We start from the raw sequence: 17,843 nt of genomic DNA, 5'->3' as shown, positions 1-17,843 counted from the left end.
GAATGATGTGGTCGCCGACCTGCCCTTGTTGAACAGTGTTCCCGGGACCATCTGTGGGATAGAGTTCCATTCTCCAGCCCCTTTGCCTGGAACCAATGTACATCCTGACAGAGGGCAGAGAGATTTCCCTCCGAATAAACTGTTTCCCCTAAAGCAGCGGTTCTCAACCTGTGGGTCGCGAGCCCTTTGGGGGTGGAACGACCCTTTCACAGGGGTCGCCTAAGACCATCGGAAAACACATATATAATTACATATTGTTTTTCTGATTAATCACTATGCTTTCATTATGTTCAATTTGTAACAATGAAAGTACATCCTGCATATCAGATATTTACATGACGATTCATAACAGTAGCAAAATTACAGTTATGAAATAGCCACGAAAATAATTTGGTGGTTGGGGGTCACCACAACATGAGGAACTGTATTCAAGGGTCGCGGCATTAGGAAGGTTGAGAACCACTGCCCTAAGGAGATTGGCTGAGGGGTGGAATTTTGGCTGGTGAGTCAGAAAGTGTGGCCTGCTCTCTTTGGAACACCATTTCCTAACGAGGCAGCCTCGGGCAGGCCACTTAACCTCTTTGAGCATCAACTTCCTAAACTGAAATCAGGATGATAAACTGAAATCGCCTCTGCGTCCCTAGGCTGGGTTCTGCTGGCGATAGCACACGTAAACCGGTAAACGGGCCTTGAGATCTGTCAAACGCTAGTTGTTACTACTGAAGGGTGACAGCTCCCCTCACCCCGTCCGTCCGGGGATTTTAAACACATCATACAAACCCGCCTTTTCTCCAAAGAGCCCCCTGGCATCACAAGGCTGCCAGCTGCCAGACAGCAATGCCGAGATGGCCCAGCAGGTGTCAGCAGAGAACCGACTTTTGGTCCTCGGCGGGCTCCTCATGGGATGGAGGGGATGCTGGGACCTGGTGCCCGATGGGTCAAGGGCAGGGCTGTGGCCACAGAAAGAGACGCCGCCTGTGAGTCTCCACACCTGGCAGATCAGAAAAAGGAAAAGGACTAAATCAAGTGACTTTGGACCTTATTTTGCCCAGAATCTATAAGAAAAGACAAAAGCAGAGGGCAGATCCGGACAGCCGAGCCCCTGCAGGGTTCTGTGACTGTGATGAGCAAAGCTTAGCATTCACTCTCCTTGTGCTTTTATGCTCAACCGGTGTGTTATCTGGGTCCCCAGATTTAGGGCAAGAATTTGCACTGATTTAAGTATGGAGGCTCTGAAGACAGCCCAAGGGTGATGGGATCCATCTCTAGCTTCAAGCAATGCATACACCTCTGATGTAGGCCCCTCCTTCCGACCCTAAATCCTCGTAGATCATATTGTTACATTATAAAACCGGTCTTCCATGGCACCGGGCAACCGCAGGGTGGGGCAATACTTGGGCTGTGTCTACCCAGGAATATAGAAGGGAGAATCATATGCATTAAAGACAGTCATCAGAATTGACCATGCTGAAACCAGTTTGGCTCAGTGGATAGAGCGTCGGCCTGCGGACTGAAAGGTCCCAGGTTCGATTCCGGTCAAGGGCATGTACCTGGGTTGCGGGCACATCCCCAGTAGGAGATGTGCAGGAGGCGGCTGATCGATGTTTCTCTCTCATCGATGTTTCTAACTATCTCTCTCCCTTCCTCTCTGTAAAAAATCAATAAAATATATTTAAAAAAATAAAAATAAAAATAAAAAAAGAATTGACCAGCAACCCCTGCAAAAGCTGTTTAATAATGGACCTTTCAGTATAAAGAACTCTCTCCATCGCTCTTATTGTGGGTTGTGCTTTGCTGGTGCAGCTATGCCAGGTTAGACGAAATCATCTTTACAAATGAGCTTTCCCCCAAAGACAGCTTAGCCACGTTTAAGCTCAAGTTCATTCGGTTCATTCAGGTCCTCTTCACTCCTGCTGGCGGCTGTGGCGCCCAGGCCCGGGAGCCATCGCCTCTGCCCGCCCCGCTGCCCGGCCCGCGCAATTGCTCTTCAACCAGCTCGTTCGGAGCCGCTCGGAAAGCCAAGATGAAAGGCGAAAGTCGCAGCTGCATATTTATATTTTCCTTGCTCGAAGGGGATCGATTTCCGCGCATTTATTTTGGTCGTTGCAATACACAGGGGCGGATTTGCGTCACCCGAGCAACTTGTCGGTGGAGATAAAGTTGCACAAATATGAAAAGGGGAAGTGCTAGGAGTCATTATAGAGTTTTTCTCCGGAAGAAATAAGGATTTCGGCAGTATCCTAAAATACTAAGGCAGCTTCTATTTTGAGACCAATCTCGCAGGCACATCCGCTCATTTAGTCCGAGTTGGAGCCCATCAACAAAACAGGAGGTGGCCTGCTCTCCGGCGGGCCCGGGTTTCCTGCTGCTTTCTCGGTTGGAGGGTGGGGAGCGAGGAGGAGGGGAGCTTGCGGGCTCACACGAGGGCAAGGGGCGGGCAGAAATGAGGCCTGGGCCTGGGGAAGAGAGAAAGAGAGAAAGAGAGAGAGAGTGTTGGGGGTGGGGGGGGGGTGGGGAGGGGTAGGCAGGGGGTCGTTCCAATGGTGTCCCTTTTCGAGTTACCCTCCGGGCGCTCCAGATCGGCCAGGGCGCAACGAAGCCGAGCGCCTGGGAGGGCCGTGGGCGCGCGGGCCAAGGCGCAATTTAGAGTCGAGCCGCCGACCTTGCTGGATAAGAGAGGAAGGAGCCGTGAGGCTCGCTCGGGTAGGAATTCGCGGGAAACCCGACTTCCCAGCCCCGCCTTCGCCCCGCCGGCCCTGCACACCTGGCCTCCAAGTGCTGCGGGTGCGGGTCGTGGACACCCCGGGACACCGGGAGGGCCCGCATGCCGCCCAGTTCTGCATCCCGCGCTCACCCCGAGGCTCGCGCCTTCTTCGGGGGTAGGCGGCCTGGGGTGAGTCCCGAATGCATCCCCTGGACCCAGGAGTTTGGGCCTGGGCCGCGCGGTTGGAATGGGGCCAGTCCAATCGGAATTGCAGCAAAGTTGGAAGCGACCCTAGAAAGAGTGACGCCCTTTCGCGCTAGTGACTTTTCTGAGGTCCATGAGGTTGCAGGGGCCGCGCCCTCCCAACGACCGGACTCCGGCCAGGACCCCCAGCCTTTGCTTGCAACGCCTGCCTCCAGTGCAGCGTCTCAGTGGCCTGATGCTGGTCACTCCTCCTCTGGTTGGAAATAGGGCTGGTTTAACTGCGTCTCGCCCAGGGCTCAGGGTGCCCTCGGGCCATCACCTCCCTCCATTGCAGCTGCTGGAAATAGCACCTCTGTCCCGGCTGCGGGGAGCTGGGCAAGAAAACCCTTTCGTGCAAAAGAGAGGGAGAGAGAGAGAGCGAGAGCGAGAGAGCGAGAGAGAGAGCAAGCGAGCTGGGGTGTACTCAGTGATGGTGAGTCCGAGGTGTTGGATTACTTTCCAGGAGGAAAGTCAAAGCTTAAAATGACAACATCTGCAACAAGGAGCTAGAAACCCCTGGAGATGAATTTAATTAGCCCCAAACCCTAAACTCGAGATAGGCACGGCAAGTTTCAGTTGCCTTCCAGGGCTGGTTGGGTAAGAAACCTCAGTGCTGAAGTGAAATTTAAAATGCTTCAAAACTAGATTGAAAGTTGTTTTTTTTTTTTTTTTCAAATGCCACAGAAGCACAGCTGCTCTGTTAAGAGATGCATCTGAGCACCATCGAAAACAAAAGATGATGTGGTTTCATTATTGTTATTATTTTATTTTCTTCCTTAAAATGTGCAAATAGAGCTCGTCTGGGTGGCCTGTGGTTTGCTTGGGAGAGGGGTGGGGAAATCCGTCCTGACTGTAATTTAAAAGAGAACGAGTTCTTAAAATAAAGATGTGGAGGTTGCAGAACTCGCCCCCACGGTACCCCCACCCCCCACCCCTCACCCCCTCTGCGCCCCAAAGACCCGACGTGCGAAAGGAACGCGCTGGCGGCCCCTGCAGCCTCTCCCGCGACCAGGCCCAGGGGCTCCTAGGCCGTCAGGCGGTGAATTGAAAGTAGCATTTAACCCCGAGGAAATCTGCTCTTCTGGGCACTTGCAAAACAACGCAGCCCACGTGACCTGATCGGGGATGTGGCGGCGGAGGGAGGTGGCATCGCCCACAAGGTGCGGCCGCGGAGGGGCCGCGCGCGCCGCGCGCCGGGATTTCGGCCGGTCGGCGGCCTTTTTTTGTTGTCTTGGAGGCTTTGGCTGCGTCCGAGGCAGACGTGGGGAGACATCCATCTTATTTTGTTTGAAAAGTTACTCGTTCAAGTTGTCACCGTGTGACAGCTCAGAATAAAGCTAATTTACGACAGCTCCTCCTCTCTTCCCGGAGGATTTCGGAGGCGGCGAGGCCGACGCGGTGCTCAATGGGGCGGGGTCCCCAAGGCCCCCCTCCCGCATTCCTGCGCCAGAGCTCAGGGCTGGGCAGCGTGGGGCGCGAGAGATGGAGCCTTGCGGAGGACACCGATTTTCAGGATACAGGCCCGATCTGCAGGAAAATGGGGGCCGAGTGATATCAAGGGATGGACACGTAGGGGCCCCCAGCGCGTTCCGGGAGGCCGCCTATGCCCCGCGGTAATTATGTGGGACCATCCGTTTCCCCAGGCGAGGGCTCCGGGTCTTTGTGACCCACTCTCCTCGCCCGGTGCCGGTTCGGCGCCGCAGAAATCACAGGAGGGTCAGAGTGTCCCCGGAGCCGGGGAGAGGGACGCGCGGAACCCCGCTCGGCCCACGCGGCAGCAGCAAACACTTTGGCGTGGCCGGGGCGTGGCCGGGCGCGGGGCCACGCCCCTCTTTGCCAATTCCCTCCACTCCGCGCTCTGATTGGTCCCGAAGGTGGCCAATGAGCGCTCAGATCGAGGTCCCTACCCTGAGCCTGACTCGAAAGCTTCTGCCAAAACTTTGGGAGTTTTTAGAGAGGAGTTTTTTTTCCCCCCCTCTTATTACTTTTTTTTTTTTTAAACTAACGGATTATTATTGTTGTTGTTTTAAATTTAGCTCTTAGGGCTTAGCTCTTGGGGTTTTTCTTTCGGTGCCCGGCCCCTGTCGCCCCGGCTTCCCCGGCGTGTGCGGAGCCGCCCGCCACCGCGCCAGCGCCCCTCGCTCGCCTCCAGCCTGCGGGGCGCGCGGGTCCCGCGCCGCCTTCAGCGGGACCAGGGACGACTGTGACCGGCCGGATCCGACCCTCGCCTCCCCGCCTCGGTGGTGCTGGGGCTCCCTGGCTTCTCTTCGGAGCGGACGGAGAACCGAAAGCGGATCGTCCTCGGCCGGGCGGCTGCCTCCTGCTGGACTAGGCGCGCCCCTCCCCGCGCGCGCACCCACCCACCCATCCACCCGGCCCAGCCAGGCCGCGGCGGCCGCCGCCGGGCGCACCCCGCCAGGATGTTCGCCGCCGGGCTGGCTCCCTTCTACGCCTCCAACTTCAGCCTCTGGTCGGCCGCTTACTGCTCTTCGGCCGGCCCGGGCGGCTGCTCCTTCCCGCTAGACCCCGCCGCGGTCAAGAAGCCCTCCTTCTGCATCGCGGACATCCTGCACGCCGGCGTCGGGGAGCCGGGGGCAGCCCCGGAGGGCCTGGCTGGAGCCTCGGCCGCTGCCCTCACCGCGCACTTGAGCTCGGCTCACCCGCACTCCTCTTTCCAAGCCGCCGCCAGATCCCCGCTTCGACCCACCCCGGTGGTGGCGCCCTCCGAAGTCCCGGCTGGCTTCCCGCAGCGACTGTCCCCGCTCTCGGCCGCCTACCACCACCACCACCCACAGCAGCAGCAGCAGCAGCAACAACAACAGCAACCGCTGCAGCAACAGCCTCCACCTCCTCCCCGGGTGGCGGGCGCCTTGCAACCCCCGGCCTCCGGGGCGCGGGGGGTCCCCAACCCTCACCACAGCGGCTCGGCCCCAGCCCCCTCCAGCAAGGACCTAAAATTTGGAATTGACCGCATTTTGTCTGCAGAATTTGACCCGAAAGTCAAAGAAGGCAACACGCTGAGAGGTAGGTAGGTCTTGGGCTAGAGGCCTCAGGCCTCTGACCAGGGCCCTGAGGCACCCGGGGTCCCTGGGCCATTCGGGGTACCTTTGAGCGTTTTTTTTTTTTTTTTTACAATGAAGGACGCATTGGTAAAAGGAGGGAGAAGAAAATCAATTGTGGGAAGACTGCAACACTAGGTTTAAAACTCACCTGCTCTATGTAAAAATTTAAAAAGCCCTAGGAATGTTTTATGCACACACACACACACACACACACACACACACCACTCTTCACAGAGTCAATTCGCATATAAATTGTTATTGGGAACATTTGCTACAGTGACCATCCCTTGTCTATAATCACGTATCTAGAGAGGAAACTGTTATTTGTTAGGGAAAGCCCTTTTGGGGAGCACTTTCCCATCATTTGTCTGATTTAGAGAGAAATTCCACCCAAGGAATGTGGCGAAACAAATGGGCTTTCAACTCCCGAGAGGAGACAGCAGAGCAAGGTCTTCCGTCGGCGGAGGGTTTAGGGCTGGGATTCTCCAAAGGCACCTGAGAGCGATTTCGTGTCGGCGGCTTAATGCCAAGGCCTTCCCGGCTATAACCGCGTGGACACGGACAGACGGGACATGTCGCGCATCGCCCCCTTTGTCCACAATCGGGAGAGAGGGGCTTGGGTTGGAGACGGGGCGCGGGAGGAGGGGAGGAACACACCAGCCCAAAAGGTGTGGGTTTGCCTGACGTGTAACCCCCTCTTCTCTTGCCTGGTCCCCAGATCTCACGTCCCTGCTGACGGGCGGGCGGCCCGCGGGGTTGCACCTCCCCGGCCTGCAGCCCTCGGCCGGCCAGCTCTTCGCATCTCTAGACCCTATTAACGAGGCTTCTGCCATCCTCAGCCCCTTAAGCTCCAACCCGAGGAATTCAGTCCAGCATCAGTTTCAAGACACGTTCCCAGGTACGGAGCTTCCTCCGGGCGAGTCCGCGCCTATCAGAAACCTCGGGACTGATGCGTCCCGTGGCCACGGCGTTGTGGCCATCCCGGAGTTGGTGCGGGAGGCCACCGCGTCAGGGGAGAGAAACCGAAAGATTTCTCCCCGGGAGCTGGTTCTCTCTCTCTTCCTCCCCCCCCCCACCCCCCACCCCCCCTCCCGCCACAGGGAAGAGGTAGGATGGGGTGGGGGGGCTTTCCCTAGTCCTTTTTCGGGAGATGGGGTGCCTGAAAATGCAGCTGCAAGAGGCGTTGGTTAGGATCATACACACAGATTTTGAAATGACTTCAAACCCTTTTGCTCCAGGAATTTGCATCGACAGCTCCTCGCCTGGGCGCATAAGTGTACACACACACACACACACACACACACACACAACAGAGAGATGAGAGAGACAGAGAATATCCAGGCCGGCATATCTAGATTCTTCAGGCCTGGGACATTTTTAAAAAATTTTTATTGATTAAGTTATTACATATGTGTCCTTATTCCCACATTACCCCCCACCCACCCCCATTCAGGCCTGGGGGACCTTTTCGCCTGCCTTCCCCGTGCCTGAAGGCCAAACATCAGCCTTACACGTTTTCCTTTGGAATTAATGGGTGACCCCGCTGAGCTTCTCAACTGACTATATACACTTGCTTTAGGCCTTTCCATTATCTTCTCAAAAGCTGTACAATTCTTCCTTGGAGGAGGGTTTTGTGAATGCGGGGAGGGCCTAGGGTTAAGCAGACCAGTTTTAAGCAGCACCGTGAGCCCTAGGCCCAGGGCGCTAATTCGGTCCCCCTGTGTGTCTCTCTCTTGCTCCCACCCCTCACCCCCACCCCGCAGGTCCCTATGCCGTGCTCACCAAGGACACTATGCCCCAGACCTACAAGAGGAAGCGCTCATGGTCACGGGCCGTCTTCTCCAACCTGCAGAGGAAAGGCCTGGAGAAGAGGTTTGAGATTCAGAAGTACGTGACCAAGCCCGACCGGAAGCAGCTGGCGGCGATGCTGGGCCTCACGGATGCTCAGGTAAGCCAGCTGCGGACCTGATGCAGTCAGTCCATCCCAGTTCCCCTGGACCCCTCCACCCGAGCCGCTCTCCTGCAGCGGAAACACAAGGCCTTGCATTTCGGGAGACTTTGTGGACTCCCAGACGTGAGGCAGGAGAGAGGAGAGTGGAGGAGAAGGACGGAAGGCACAGCCCGCCTCCAAAGATGCGTGTCAACAAGCAGCGCCTGTTTATTTTGGCCGGCGGGCAACAGAACCGCTGAGAAAGCAAACAGGCTGTGGTAGATAATAATTATGGACCCGACTCCACAGCAATTCGCTGTAGGAAGCAGTTTATTTCAGAAGAGATAGAAATCCAAAAGCAAGGGATTGTTGTTGGCTTTTTTTTTTTTTCTTCTCTTCCTTCCATCCTCCCCACCCCCCTCCTTCTGCTGCTGCAGGATTGTGAAATCCCCAGTTGTGAGGAAGTGAAAACATCATTTCAAACGGAATTACTTCGCCCTGGTCGGGCCAGAAGTCCGCCTGGAGCGGCCACAGTCCGATTTTCTTAACGGCATAAGCTCCGAAGAGAAATCTCAGGTGGGGGGGAGTGAGGGAGAGAAGGAAAACAGGTTTCTTAGAATGCTTCCGAGCCTGGCAGCCGGCTCTGGGCTCTGCCTACTTGACTACTTTTCAAGAAAATAACAAATCTATCATGCCTGCCTTCAATGTCCGAATTCTCCCCCCGCCTTCCAAATTCAAGAACTGGACTTTTTTTTTTCTTTTTTGAGTTTTGAAACTAGAAGAGTCACCCTTCTGCCACACCCCTGGGTACTGAATATTCTGAGTAGGCATAAGCCAACGGCAGGCGTTTTTAAAAAATGGCGCCTTTGGGTGCCCCCCCACCCCAACTCTGGGTCTCTCTGTCCGCCATTGCACAAACTCCTCTCCCCAGCACACACACACACACTGGAAGGGCCCAGCCGTTTTCCACCAGCTGTGGATGTTATTTTTAAAAGGGAAGCTGGAACGTGTGTGAACGCATTGGGTCCCCCAGGGGATCGTCTGTATTTATATAGATTCCCCGCCCCATCCCTACCCCTTTCTCCACTGTGCACAGGTTTGATTCCAGAGTTTTCTGAGCTCACAGTGGGATTACTTTTTCCTGGGCAGGGGCTGGGGGCACTCATGCCAAGGAACTGCTCTTCCCTGGAAGGTCCAGCTGTACCCCCACCTCTGGAATCAACTCTTTGGACCCCCTTTCCCCTCTGTGCTTCCTATAGTCCCTCCTTAAAAAGAACTCCTTTGGGAGGGACTTGCATAGGATAGTGGTGTTAGAGGAGGGGCCGACTTAGCATGAATTCGCAACATCGGTTCACCTGGTAATGGTGCGCAAAATCTTGGCGATATGTGCATATTTTAAATTTTTTAAAAAATATACTTTTATTGCCCTGACTGGTTTGGCTCAGTGGATAGAGAGTCGGCCTGCGGACTGAAGGGTCCCAGGTTCAATTCTGGTCAAGGGCATGTACCTTGGTTTCGGGCACATTCCCAGTAGGGGATGTGCAGGAGGCAGCTGATCGATGTTTCTCGCTCATCGATGTTTCTAACTCTCTATCCCTCGCCCTTCCTCTCTGTAAAAAATCAATAAAATATATTCAAAAAAATAAAATATACTTTTATTGATTTTAGAGAGGAAGGGAGATAGAGAGATAGAAATATCAGTGATGAGAGAGAATCATTGATAGGCTGCCTCCTGCATGTCTCCTACTGGGGATCAAGCCCGCAACCCAGCATATGCCCTTGGCCAGAAGCGAACCTGCGACCCTTTAGTCAGCAGGCCAACGCTCTCTCCACTGAACCAAACCGGCTTGGGCGATATGCGCATTTTTTCCTGGGTTGCGGCGGGTCAGTCAGATTCCTGGGAGGGTCCTGACGCAGGTGGGGTTAAGGAAGCATCGATTTAGAGTAGAGATCCTCCCGCGTTTGCAGGCGAGGCGCGAGAATCTACATTTCCAACAAGTATCCCTGCAATTCCGGGCTGGAGTCTGGAGGCCTAGTGCGTCCTTAGGCGGGGACCCATGGCGATCTCCTTGTTTCTTGCGCTGCAGCCTCTGGGCCCCTGCACCTAGCGCAGTGCCTGGCCCGTCCTGGAGGCGCCTAGAGGCGCCCGGGACGACCAGCGCCGCCTCCCCGCCTTTGGGGCGCCTCCCGGGTGCGCGCCAGTCGGGTGGCCGCGCGCCTGTGTCTCATCGCGCTTTCCCGTCGTGTCCCCGCGGCGCAGGTGAAGGTGTGGTTCCAGAACCGGCGGATGAAGTGGCGGCACTCCAAGGAGGCGCAGGCCCAGAAGGACAAAGACAAGGAGGCGGACGAGAAGCCCGCAGGCGGAGCCCCCGCCGCGGACGGCGAGCCGGAGGAGGAGCGGAGCCCCAGCCGCTCGGAGGGCGAGGCCGAGAGCGACAGCAGCGACTCGGAGTCCCTGGACATGGCCCCCAGCGACACGGAGCGGACTGAAGGGGCCGAGCGGTCCCCGCACCAAACCACAGTCATCAAGGCCTCGGTGGCCGGCGCGCTCGTCCCCGCCAGCAGCGTGGGGAGCGGGGGCAGCGGCAGTTTTAGCTTCAGCGGCCTGAGCAGCAGCAGCTGTAGCAGCAGCAACACCGGCACGGGGATCGCCAGTAGCTTGGGCAGCAGCGGTGGCGGCCTGGCCCCGGAGCTGCTCCCTGCGCCCCAGCCCAGCCTCAGCAGCGCCCCCAAAAGCCCGGAGCCCGCCCAGCCGCCTCTCGGAGGCCCGTAGACTGGACCAGGGCGCAGGGAACCCGGCCCTGCGCTCAGACGCCAGCCTTCCAGCGCGGCTGGATCTCGTGCCTACTCTATGGTGCTGGCCGTCGGACAGGGCCAGAGACGCATCGGTGGAGCCTCCTTCGCCAGGGTCGCCTGCTGCCCCTCGCTGGCCCCGCGCCTGGTGGCACAGCCCACACTGCGCCGTGGCCTGAGGAGTCTCAGTGCCACTCCCCCCCTCCCCCGACGGACACTTCTCCCCGGATACAAGCAGCTCACACTGTGACGTGTGACTCCGCAGTGCCTTCCTGCGCTAGGGGGTCGCAAAGACGTGCTGCACTTAGGACGCCACAACCTTGTAAATAAAATGTTTACTACGGTTTGTAAAGAAAGGCTGCGTGGCTGGCACAAGGTCAGGGATCTCTGCGCTGGGCCTTAGGCCCCGGGCAGCAGGTCACAGCGGCTGGAGGGGGGACTAGAGCTTTGGGGTAAGTGCTGCAACCTCAGAGCCACGTGGCTGCAGAGATGGGGATGAGGTTTAGTGGCTCCAGCAGTTCAGAGGAGTCTTAGCCCGTGTGGCTGGGTGTCCCTGAGTGTGGCCTGCCAGCTGAGTTGTCCGTAGAATCCATTCGGGGCAGATGGCTTTCCCACGGAGAGTCAGGACTCCAGGAGTGTGCGATGAGCAGCTTGCAGGCTTTCGGAAGATGCGAGTTGGGATGGAAAAGAGGTGGTGCCTGCGGGGTCAGTGTGGACATAGCCTGTGCTCCCAGGATGGCCACTCAGTGCCAGGCCTGGAGCCGGGAGGCAATTCCAGGGCAACACGTCCCTTGGTGGCCGGCGCCCTGATGGAAACGACAGGCAGATCACAGTGGCTGCGACTGGAAGGCCAGGCCTGGGATGGCTTTAAAGATGCCCAAGCGATTGCATGGCAGAAAGGTGTCTTGTTCAAGGTTTCACCAAGGCAGAGCCCCAGACCAGAACTCCCTCCTCCTGGCTCATTTTTGGCCAGTGATAGGTCTACAAAACTGCACACACACACACACACACACACACACAATCTTTCCTCATAATTTGGTTCCTGCAGGCACATGATTGCCCCCTCCCCCAAAGCTGCTGCGATTTGAGAGGCAGTTTCCCCATCACAGTGCAGCTGGCATAAAGCAAACCTATTTTAACTCCACGCTGCTACTGGGGTGGGCCATGCAAAGTTTTTTTTTGAAAGGTTGAAGAGTCAAACCTCTCTCCAAGACCAAAGGTCCTCCCTGGCTCAACTTCCCTGGAAATTACAAAATGTTTGGAGTTTGTTAAAAGTTCTTTGGGGAGATTTTAAAACAAGTAGACGTTGTTGTCGAAGAACCTGATCACCCAGGTCTGTTTGGCACGGGGCTGTGGGCCTCTTACAGACGAATTATCCATGGAGCAGGGGGGCTGGTTGTCATGGAGAACAGTGCTTCTGTGAGATGTGAGGTCAGGGAGCCTAGAACCCCCTCATCCCCTGCACAGGGGGGGAAGGCTCCCCAGTCTGGCTTAGCTTCTCCACTTTGACCCATTTGCTTAAGCTCATTGAAAATGTCCCCTCCCCAGGGGCAGAGTACAGACCCCAAATTTAGCCTTCCCTAGTGGGGCACATCAGACACCTGGGCAAGTCCCAGAGCACAGCCCAGGGACGAAGGCTGCCCATTTCCTACCCCAGTCACCCCCTCCTGCAACCCCCCACGCAGCAAGGGAACCCCTAGAGCAGCGGTTCTCAACCTGGGGGTCGCGACCCCGTTGGGGATCGAATGACCCTTTCACAGGGGTCGCCTAAGACCATCGGAAAACACATATATAATTTCATATTGTTTTTGTGATTAATCACTATGCTTTAATGATGTTCAATTTGTAACAATGAAAATACATCCTGCCTATCAGATATTTACATGACGATTCATAACAGTAGCAAAATTACAGTGATGAAGTAGCAACGAAAATAATTTAATGGTTGGGGGTCCCCACAACATGAGGAACTGCATTAAAGGATTGCGGCATTAGGAAGGTTGAGAACCACTGCCCTAGAGGAATGTGCACAGTGGGGAGGGAGAGGGAAGACCAGGGTGGTCGGAGGCGGGAAAGAGAGAAGAAAGGTTGGGGCCCCAGGAGGGACCTTAAGCTGAAGGGGACTGTGAGCCAGCTGTTACCCCGAAATGTTCCCCAAGATGGGTGAGCAGCCTTCCCCATCTGCCCTGGGGTTCCAGCCCCGCCTGGCGTGGCTCCTTTATTCCTGCTACTGGAACTGCCGCATCTCTCTGTACCCCGAGTTTGCCTTTATTGTGGAAGTCCGTTTTCTCCCAAGCCCCAAGTATTGAAATTCTGGAACCAGGAATTCCCAAGAACATGGAATTAGGAGGCGCTGGCATCCAGCTCTGGCGTTAAGGACAGTAACGCGGCAGGATGTGCACCTGGTTGAGGACCTGGGGTGGGGGGGGGTGGAGGTTTTACGTTATGCTCCCCGCAGCTACCCTGCCCTTGCGGGGGGGGGGGGCCTGCAGCCCCCAACCCCCGCCTGGGCCCAGTTTCCCCAAAGTGAAGGCATTCTTCGCCCAGGGACTGTAATGATGTGACTTCAGGTAAAATTAGGCCTTATCTTCGCCAGGTTCAGCCAGAGGAGAGGCCGCGGCGGGCTGGGAGGCGGGTACCTTGGGGTGGGGGTCGGGTGCTCCCGGAGGCTAGTACCCCCACTTCCTCCGCCACCCCCACTTGCGTTCCTGAACACGTTCCCAGTGAAACGCCAGCGGGGCTCTCCCCGAGGCAGTGGAGTTCTCCCACATTTTCATGGACGGAGAATCGCAAGACCCAGAGAATGTAACGTTCGATTGACAGAGCAGTCCCAGGACCCAGGGCCTCCCGGGCGGGCTGGCCGGGTGGCGGGAGGAAACCCGCAATTCGGCTCAGGTTGCCCCACCCCGGGACGGCTGGGGTCTTCGCGGGGTGGGGTGCGGGGCGGGGGCGCTCGATGCTGGTAGGGGCGGCCGGGAGAGCTAGAAACTCCTGAACGGAGAGCCAGATCGCTACGCGCGGAGGAGAAGGCTGCGCGCGGAGGGTCCGCGGGCGCCAGGCGCGCAGAAGCCGCAGCGCGCGGGCCTCGGAGCGGAGCTGAGGCGAGACCCCGCCGCCTCCCGGCACCCCAGGCCGCGCCCGCTCCTAAAAGCGGTACCGACTCCGCTCCGAGCGGGACTCGGCCTCCCCGGCCTCACCGCCCGCCGCGGGCTTCGCGGGCCCAGCGCTCCGAGCGCGGCGCAGTGGGAGGGACCGCCAGCCCAGTGCGGCTCCCCGGGGAGGGCGGGCGGGGGTCTGATACCCTCGCTCCCCCATCGGGTGCACAGGCGCGCGCGGGGGCGCACACACACACATATCACAATTACACACACACACACACACACCAAACACACACCCATACATACACACACACACCAAACACACATATATCACAATTACACACACACACCAAACACACACACATCACAATTACACACACACACACCCGCTCGCCACGTTCCCGCTCTCCATGTGGCAAAGCAGAGGAGCCTTGGCCCGCTGCGTGCGCGGTGGGGCGCTTGTCTCCAGCTTCGCAGACCAAACCCCGCCTGGGTCCGCTTCAGTCCAGAGAGGCGAGGACCTGGGTCCCCGGGCTCCTTAGCAGCGCGTGGAGGTCGCTGCCCCGTCTCCACCACCGAGGCCAGAGCTGCCTGGCCCTTCGGCTCTTCAAGGAGAGGGGTTGTCTCCCAGGGAGGCTGTGGCCCGCGTTCCAGCCTAGGAGGTGGCCTCTGCCCTGCACCCCCACCCCGCGAGTCCTGGAGAGTATGGGGGGGCAGTTACTCAGACTCCGATGGTCACACATCCCTGACTCCCCGGGCCCTCTCCGATGGGCCGATGGGCCGTGGTTCTGGGGTCTTCCTTGCGGCTGCTCCCTGGAGCTGGGGCCTGAAGTGGGGTGTTGGCGGAGGCTTCTACTTCCTTTGCGGCCTGGCTGCCGGCCCCTCCCGCTCGAGGGGACCCCAGGCTCCCTGCCCAAGCGCATGGCACAGCCTCAGCTCCCAGAATCCTTGGGGTCTCCAGGGCCCGGCAGGCACCAGGACCTGCAGCGGGGACTTTCTGGGGGCGTTTTCACCTGTTCCTGCATGGCACCCCGCTCCTCTCAAGCCCTCATGACCTCAAGCAGACTCCGTGGGCAGGAGGGGTGGGGGGGGGGGGGCTCCGGAGCAGGAAAGGGGGCAAGAGTCGGAGGCTGAGTCAGTCCGGGCTCCCTCCTCCCGTGTGCGCCCCCTGCCCACCCTCAGTTAAGGAGCTTGTCCTCCTTTAAGAAGGAGGAACAGAAGAGGGCCTTGGAGCTGCGTCCTCCCTATACACCTGGTCACGCTAATTTCAAGGTGACCCAGAGGCCCCTGCGCGCACAAGGTCCTCTCACTCCCCCTCCTTCAGCCTCTGGGGGAGGGGCTTGCACGCTCCCGGATCTTCATGAAGATGAAGCTGCAACTCTGGGCGTTCACAGGCCTTTAGCCGCAGGTGTGGGGGCTGGATTTCACTGTTCCCGCCCACCTCTGGCTCACAGCCACTCCTTGCGGGTTGTGATGGGATTGGCGGGCCCCAAGACAAATGAGCAACCTTCTCTGGACCTACTCCGCAGGCACAGGCACGTGGGTGTCACAGGCACGTGGATGTTACAGGCACGTGGGTGTTACAGGCACGTGGGAGCTAAACCTTGCAGCGCGCCCCCTGCATCCGCTGCGCTTTGCAAACCCGGCTGCTTGCACAGGGCGCCTACACTTTCTAAGAGACTCTCCCGTGCCCCCCACACACCCCGGCCTAACCAAGCAAGGCTCTGCGTGGACTGGCCCAGGGCCCCCGAGCCCCTCGGACAGGTAAGCTTGAAGCATCGCTGGCCCTTGGGTCCCTTGGCCGTCCTGCTCTCTGTCCCTTGAGGTAAGAAGGCTAGACGTCCCAGCATGTCCCATTGCTTCCTCCTCCATTTCTGGTTGAGGCAACCCAGGCTGGGAGGCTCAGCCTTGCTCAAGGTCCCCCGGGGAGTGAGTGCCAGGGGGTTAGAAGTCCGCCACACTCAAAAGAGAGGAGCAGGAGGCGGCGGCGGCTACACCCCACCACCTGCTGGGTACACGGAGCTCCAGGCTTCTGTGATCCCAAAGACTGTGGGAGCGGAGGATCCAGGGAGCCAGAAAGAGCGCGCCTGATCCCAAGCCTGCATTAGGGAAACGCAAAGCAGCCCGGAACCATTCGTTCATTCACCAATTACTAAGCTGGGGGCCTTGAGAAACTGTTCTAGCCGCGTGGCTTTCCTTTCCTCACCTGTATAATAGGCAGTAACCAGTTCCCTTGCTGACAAATTACCGTGAGGATTAACTGCGTTAACCTAGGCCAGTGGTCGGCAAACTCATTCGTCAACAGAGCCAAATATCAACAGGACAACGATTGAAATTTCTTTTGAGAGCCAAATTTTTTAAACTGAAACTCTATAGGTAGGTACATTGTTATTAACTTAATTAGGGTACTCCTAAGGCTTAGGAAGAGCCACACTCAAGGGGCCAAAGAGCCGCATGTGGCTCGCGAGCCGCAGCTTGCCGACCACGGACCTAGGTGAAAACCACGAGTTCTGACATACCATCAGAACCACAAGCTTGCACGCTATTGTATTCCTTCATCCACTCGTTTATTCATAGTGGTATTTATTGAGGTGCTTGTTAGCGTATGCACAGTTGGGGGGAAAACCCACAAAAAACAGAATGCAAGACAAGCCGTACTCTCCCAGAAATTAAATCCTTAGACGGAGGCCCATGAGTGCAACGCATTAACGGGTCCTCAGGGAAGCCCTCGGAGGGGTGTTTGGACTGGATGCCCTGCGCGATGACAAGGGCTGCCACGTGGTCTCACTGACTCCGCCCATTGGAGCCTCTTCCTCTCCGCCCACTGGCACTTCCTCCAGCACCTGGTGCATACAGCAGGTGCTCAATACCAGGTTTGCAGGTGTGGTTGGGAGTTTTCCTTGGAAGGTGAAGAAACGAGTTTTTGGAGGGAAGTTTCAGCAAGTGTCTGGGGTCCAAGGAGGGAAAACTAGGTGCCCACAATTGTGACCATCTCAGGACACGTGGCCCTACATTATTAACTAATTCATCGAGGGGAAGGTCTTCAATACGGACACAGGACACACCGCCCTGTAGGAGGAAAGCCACGCTCTGTTCCTTGAGGGCAGGGCTGCCCTGCTGGTGGTTGGAGAAATTCTGGCACCCAGTTTGGCACAGCGAAGGCGCCTCAACCTGCGTTCATTGACTAAACGAACAACACAATGATTGTGGCTTAGAGGTTAGGTATAGTCTCGAGATCCTCAGGAACAATATGATCGCTTGGTTAGCCTGGTCAACACAGGAGGAAGCAGATGACAAGGTGCGGAGCCATCCAGGGGTGACTCAGGGAGAGCGGACTTGGGAACCCCAAATCGTCAGCTGAGGATACACAGGGTCCCCGATACTAAGACCATCACAGAACAGAGTGAGATCACTAGCAGCGCTCGATGCAGGTGGCGACAATTTCATTCTCACACTTTCTTATGGAGAGTGTCTCGCGCAGCCGCAGCCCAAGGCAGGCACCACCCCCTCATCCTGTAGCTCCAATGACTCGTCCACCGTCATCCAGCCAGCGGTCGATGTCAGGACCAGGACGGGGGCCAGAGCTTTCTGTGCGGCCTTGGGTCCCCCTTCCTGGGCCCAGCCCGTGGGGCGCTGGGATCTGCACCCCTGTCTCCCGGCCACAGGGAGGGAGGGAGTGCGGGCCCGGGAGACTCTGCAGGGGGCTGGCTCAGCCAGTCCACACCCAGCACCCAGCCGCCTCCCGCTGCTGCGCAAAAGTGTCCTTTTATTTTTCGGGGTTTCCTACCTGCCTTGACCCCCAACTCGCCTCGAGCGATTTCCCGGTCGGCAAATTTCAGCCTTGCTTTGATGTGTCAGGGCTGTTTAACTTCGCTGCTGGGAATGGGGGTGAAGAGTGCGCCCCAGCAGTTCCTAGCGTTTGGGGGGAGCTCAAGAGAGGAGCGAATGAATGGAGGAGCGAACGAATGAACTCATTAACAGTGAATAGGATTCCTTAATGCACTAAGGGTGAA

The 17,843-nt window shown here is 57.4% G+C and overlaps 1 protein-coding gene across 1 annotated transcript; it reads left to right on the top strand.

Moving 5' to 3' along the window:
* Positions 1-3,992: 3,992 nt before the first annotated feature.
* Positions 3,993-12,615, top strand: HLX (H2.0 like homeobox). Its single transcript, XM_070401319.1, has 4 exons — positions 3,993-5,971; positions 6,728-6,907; positions 7,773-7,957; positions 10,200-12,615. Exons 1-4 carry the CDS (start codon positions 5,368-5,370, stop codon positions 10,710-10,712), a joined length of 1,482 nt encoding a protein of 493 aa, XP_070257420.1. The 5' UTR covers positions 3,993-5,367; the 3' UTR covers positions 10,713-12,615.
* Positions 12,616-17,843: the final 5,228 nt, after the last annotated feature.

Source organism: Myotis yumanensis, unplaced genomic scaffold, assembly GCF_028538775.1.
Source record: "Myotis yumanensis isolate MYYU_CA2020_CCGP unplaced genomic scaffold, mMyoYum1.0.hap1 SCAF_22, whole genome shotgun sequence".
NCBI lineage: Eukaryota > Metazoa > Chordata > Mammalia > Chiroptera > Vespertilionidae > Myotis > Myotis yumanensis.
The sequence above is the reverse complement of the archived record's forward strand: the minus strand, read 5'-3'. Positions and strand labels throughout refer to the sequence as shown.

Coding starts and splice junctions, on each gene's coding strand:
- HLX (XM_070401319.1), top strand. CDS start 5,368: ATGTTCGCCGCCGGGCTGGCTCCCTTCTACGCCTCCAACTTCAGCCTC. Junction 5,972..6,727: donor AGAAGGCAACACGCTGAGAG/GTAGGTAGGTCT, acceptor CCTGGTCCCCAG/ATCTCACGTCCCTGCTGACG. Junction 7,958..10,199: donor TGGGCCTCACGGATGCTCAG/GTAAGCCAGCTG, acceptor CCCGCGGCGCAG/GTGAAGGTGTGGTTCCAGAA.